The sequence below is a fragment of the Nannospalax galili genome, unplaced genomic scaffold (assembly GCF_000622305.1).
Source record: "Nannospalax galili isolate Female #2095 unplaced genomic scaffold, S.galili_v1.0 scaffold976, whole genome shotgun sequence".
Taxonomy (NCBI): Eukaryota; Metazoa; Chordata; class Mammalia; order Rodentia; family Spalacidae; genus Nannospalax; species Nannospalax galili.
In genome coordinates, this window is record NW_008339381.1 from 1,761,864 (window position 1) to 1,767,196 (window position 5,333).

A 5,333-nucleotide genomic window follows, 5' to 3' on the forward strand; every position below is an offset into this window, starting at 1 on the left:
AGGAGGGGAGAGGAAGAGGGGAAGGAAGAGGGGAAGGAAGAGAAGGGAACAGGCAGGGAAGAAGAGAGAAGTAGAGAGGGGAGGGAAGGAGAGGATGAGGGAGGGAGGGCAGGGTATGGGAAGGGAGGGGATAAGATTAAATGGCAAATGTCTGGACACATTACTCTTGTGAAAGGATGCGTTGAAGCCTGTCCTAGTGAGGCTGCTGTCAGAGGTGAAACGGATGAACATGTACTCTCCCGAAGATCGGATGGGCCCGGGGATGTTTCTGCCACAGAGGATGGCCAGCGGCTGGGCTATGTTATTGTCTCCTATGACCAAACACAGGAAATGTCATTGCAAAAATACAGTCTTGAGAAAAATTACACCATAGTTTGCAACCCAGTCAAAACCACTCATATAGTCTTCTCAGAAGACCAGAGTTCCTAGAAGATAACAGTGTTCTCGAATAAGGGACACTCCAGGGTTATGCCATTCTGGTTCCAGCTTGCTGTGGTGCCACCTGCCATTTTTTTACCCTCTTCAATAAAGACTTTTGGGGAAATTCCCACTGATTTTAAACCGATTTCCAGTTCTCCTTGACTCTTAAAACTCAGAATGTGGGGACAAGATTGGGAAGTGACCAGGCCTTGTGCTTATGTGAGTGGTAATCAGAGACCTTGATCTCAGTAACTCTGATGGCTGACGGTCAGGTGTTTAAAGGGGAGAGAACAGGTTGGTGGCCTCGGCCTCAGATCCTAGGCTAGTATTATGAGGATATTCACCAAGAGACTTACATGACCATTTCTTCAGCCCCACTAGAGTTTTTTTGTTTTTTTTTTTTTTGTAATTTCTTTGTTTTACTTTGTTTTGTTTTGCGGCAAAAGGAACACACTAGCATGGAGGATAAGAACAGATGGTTTCAATAAGTGAGATTCCCCATGAAAAAAGAGACCCAAAGTTTACCTTCTGCCAATTGCTGAATGGGATAAAACATTACAGCAGGCGCAGATTCCTTGGCTGGGAAAACACTTATTTTTCCCCCAAAGTCAGAGAACTTACAAATTTCAACTTTATAAAAAATAAGAATAGATTTTAGGACATAAAGAAATTTGCTCTTTAAGACAACCAGTAAAATTAGACTTTTTTAGATACTGACCACTACTTAAAATTTATTTGCTGTTAACTTTTGAAAACAAGTTAGTTTCTATTTTCTACGTAATTATGACTACAACAGCATAGTCATAAATATAAATTTTTTTATGAGAAGCTTGGAAAAGCATTCTTTAGAGAGCTTCTCACCTCTGAAAACTCTGGCTTTTCATTCTTTATGTGTGCAAATGTGTTTGTATAAGTTTGTGTGTCTGTAGATATACATGCATGTCTGCGTTCAGAGGTCAGGAGTCAACCTCTAAGCAACCCACCTTGTTTTTTGAGACAAGGTCTCTTCACTGTGACCTGGGGCTAGCCTGGAAAACTCTGGCTTTTCATTCTTTATGTGTGCAAATGTGTTTGTATAAGTTTGTGTGTCTGCATGTGTGTGTTCAGAGGTCAGGAGTCAACCTCTAAGCAATCCACCTTGTTTTTTGAGACAAGGTCTCTTCACTGTGACCTGGGGCTAGCCTGTTAGGCTAGGCTGACTGCCCAGCACGTCTCAGGGTCCACCTGTCTCTGCTCCCCCAGCTCTGTGTGTGCCACCACGCCTAGCTTTTTACACAGGTGTGAGGGTTGAACTCAGGCCCTTCTGCTTACACATCAAGCACTTTACCTACTGAGCCATCTTTCAGTCTTAAAAACTCAGGCTTTTCATAATTCAAAATGTATAAATTCCCTTTTCACTTATCTCCATGATGCTATTCTGACATATGTTTCTTCCAGTATTATTTTTATTGACTTATTCTTTAATTACCAAAGCTACAAAATTTTGGATTATTTGTGTCATTGTATGTACATGTCATCCTGGCGGATTAACTCCAGATACCCCAAACTTTCTTTATTGAATTGTCTAAAGTCATTTTTTAAAATATTTTTATTTTATTTTATGTGTATGAGTGTATTGCCTACATGTATGTAAGTGCACCTGTGTCGTGCAGTGCCTGTGGAGGTCAGAAGAGGGCGTTGGATTCCTCTGGAACTGTACTTATGGACAGTAGTTAGCTGCCATGTGGGTACTGGGAACTGAACCCGGGTCCTCTGCAAGAGCAGTCAGTGCTCTTAACCACTGAGTCATCTCTCCAGACCCCTAAGTGACCAGGCCTTGTGCTTATGTGAGTGGTAATCAGAGACTCTGATCTCAGTTACTCTGAGATCATTTTTCAAAAGTGTATTTCAGACCTGGGACTAGATAATTTTTTTTTTTTTTTTGAGACAGGGTCCTCTATCCCAGGCTGCTTGAGCTCACTATGCAGCAAAGAATGACTTGGAACTTCCGGTCTACCTGCCTCCACTTTCTGAGTGCTGTGATTATAAGTGTGAGGTGCTGGGGATTGACTTTGTAACATGCCAGGCAAGCACCTGCTAAATAATCAACATCCCCAGGTCAGAATTACTGAATTTTTCTACCTCCCTTCCTCCCTCTCTTTCCCCCCACTCCCACCTCCTCTCTCTTTTATTCATTTCTCCCTCTCTTTCTTTTCCCTTCTTTGAAAAACATTTTTTTCTGTAGAAATAGGTTTGGAGGGGGTCTTTGGTATGAAAGTTTGATGTGCCCTGTCTGGAGGAAACTGTTTCCATTACAGACAATGAAAGTGAACGAGCAGGGTATGTGACTCTGGCTCATCTTCTCAAGATGCTTCCAGACCCTTTCTGAACAACCCACAGCTCACAGCTATGTGATGGCCAAGGACCCAGGACACACATCATCTGTGTCACTGCCTGTGGCCTATGAGCTTTAGATATTAGCTCCAGAATGTCATATGCCCAGCTAATCAGAAGCAAATAATTGATGGGGGGGGAAGAAAACCCAATAATTTAACTAAAGAGGAAATAAACTATAATTCTAAAAAATATTAACATAACACAAATGGACAAAATACCCACCAACTGACACACCACCCATACTAGAAAAATATTTTTTGAAAGAGCAAATAAACAAACAAGGAAGGAAAGAAGAGAGCCACAAGCCCTCTATTCGTGCCATAAATAATTAAAAAGAATCCTTATGAATTTGTTACCTAGATGGTATAAAACATATTTTTGTTTTGGACAAACCACAATTTCTGAGTTCTTTCAAGTCACCCTATGAGCAAGAACACAGATCAAGCTCTCAGCACCGTCTACCTGAACAAAGTGAAACAAGCTATTCTGAATTCTGCCTCTTCGAAATGCTGAGACGTCCGCTAGAATTTCACATGTATTGCTTTCTCAGATTCTCGCAAAAAGCCCTCGGGAGTGGCATTCATCTCTCTTTCACAGATGATAAAACAGGCTTGTGCAAGGTCAGTCAGAAGAAAGGGAATCCTCCCTGGAGTTTAGGCTTCCAAGACAAGTTATTGATTAGATGAAAAACAACTCAATAGATTTGATTTTTAAAGAACAACCACAACTACTTCATTGATACAGTTCCCTATGGAAGATTTCTTAAAACTTCTGTCTTGTGAACACTCAGAATGTTTCTGCAATGATGTACACACTGAATTACACATGCACACACACACACACACACACACACACACACACATTGAAATTTAGTATCTTCAGGGATGGCTTGATGTCAGAAAAGACTAAGCATTCTGGACAGTGTGCTGATTGATAGCTGATGGCTCATAGGGAAAAGCGGGAGGGTCAGGTCTCTAGTGGCATCAAGTTGGTGTGTCTGATTTGAATGCTTCTTAGTGCCCAGCCTCTTAGCTGGAGATGCATGCCTCCACCACTGGACTATGCTCTCTTGGAGGGTTTTGTAGGGATGGGAATCTAAGGAGGCAATGCCTTGCATATTAGGACAAATGTAAGCACACGTTTTTATTGACAACCTGTATATACAGTAAGTTTCTAGGTGATGTTAATGCTGTTGGTCTGGGGACAACTGACAAACACTGATGTAGAGTGTGTGACCTCAATATTGTCCTTCTGTGCTCAGCCCATGCAGAACGGGAAGGGCCCTTCTGCACAAACTCTATATTAGCATTGTTCTTGACCCACTGTTATTGTACAGCAATACCACACCTGTGTGTTTAAGAGAACACTCGCACTCGTCTTGATTCTATCTGTCCTACCCACAGACGCAGGGAACACTGAGAAATGACTATATTATAATTACAGAAAATTTTCAGTGTTTGACTTGGATCTTAAAGCTATAGGCACAAAATGTCAATATCTATTTCTATGATATCAATAAAAATGTAGCACAATCTGAAAATTCAGACTATGTCTCCTACTTAGGCCTCTCACATAGCCTTCATTTTCTCTTAGGAATGGGATATCCTTGACATTTGTGACTGGCACTTTAGCACTCTCCCTACAGTCTCTAGACATTGTAGCTATATCTGCTGTTGATGGCTTCATTGATCACAGCGTCTATGGAATCCCATACAAAATGGATGGAAACAGTACATCAGTGTGTCCATTAGAGTTGGAACAGCATTTATTTTTCTCTCCTTTTTGGTTTTTTGAAAGAGTCTGCCGATAGCTCCAACTGGCCTGGAACTTGCTATGTAAACCAGGATGGCCTCAGTCTCTCAGATCCTCCTGCCTCTGCCTCCCTATGGGCTGGGATTAAAGGTATGTGCCCCATGCCTGACTGAAAGGTTAATTTTACCCCAGTCCCAGGGGATTCGACAGCCTCTTCTGACCTCCACAGGCATTGCACGACACAGGTGCACTTACCTACATGCAGGCAATACACACATGCACGTAAAATAAAAATGATAAATAAAATTTTAAAAAATGTTTCTCACCATCTCTAATGACCAGGCTGTCATAGGCACATCTTTGGTGAGATTCGATGTCCATGGAGAGGATGTTGAGTTCCACAGTAGACTCAGGAGCTTGGATGAGCCATGTACAGTCAACACTATTATTGTAGGATTGAGGCCAACCCGGGGAGAAAAGATAGATGGGAGTGTCTCCCGTCACCAGGAATCCTCCACAAGCACCTGCAGAAGGAAAAGCAGTGTCTTTAAGTACTTTTACTGGACATACTCTAAAGTGGCAGCATGCTGGGGCTGGAGAGATGCTCAGTAGTTAAGAGTATTTCCTGCTCTTCCAGATGACCCCAGCTGGGTTCTTAGTACTCACACTGGGTGGTTCACATCTGCCCATAACTCCAGCTCTGGAGGGATGCGGTGCCCTCTTCTGGCCTGTGTAGTAACACACACACACACACACACACACACACACACACCACCACCACCACC

General features: G+C 42.4%; 1 protein-coding gene across 1 annotated transcript in view; it reads right to left on the bottom strand.

The window, feature by feature from the left end:
* Nucleotides 1–5,333, bottom strand: part of Cubn (cubilin) — a 291,759-nt gene that overhangs the window by 107,361 nt on the left and 179,065 nt on the right. Inside the window, exons 47-48 of the mRNA XM_008833899.3 lie at nucleotides 4,875–5,072; nucleotides 165–311 (exon numbers count right to left, since the gene is read on the bottom strand). Of these exons, the coding sequence (XP_008832121.1) occupies nucleotides 165–311; nucleotides 4,875–5,072 (345 nt within the window). The remainder of the gene's footprint in view (nucleotides 1–164; nucleotides 312–4,874; nucleotides 5,073–5,333) is intronic.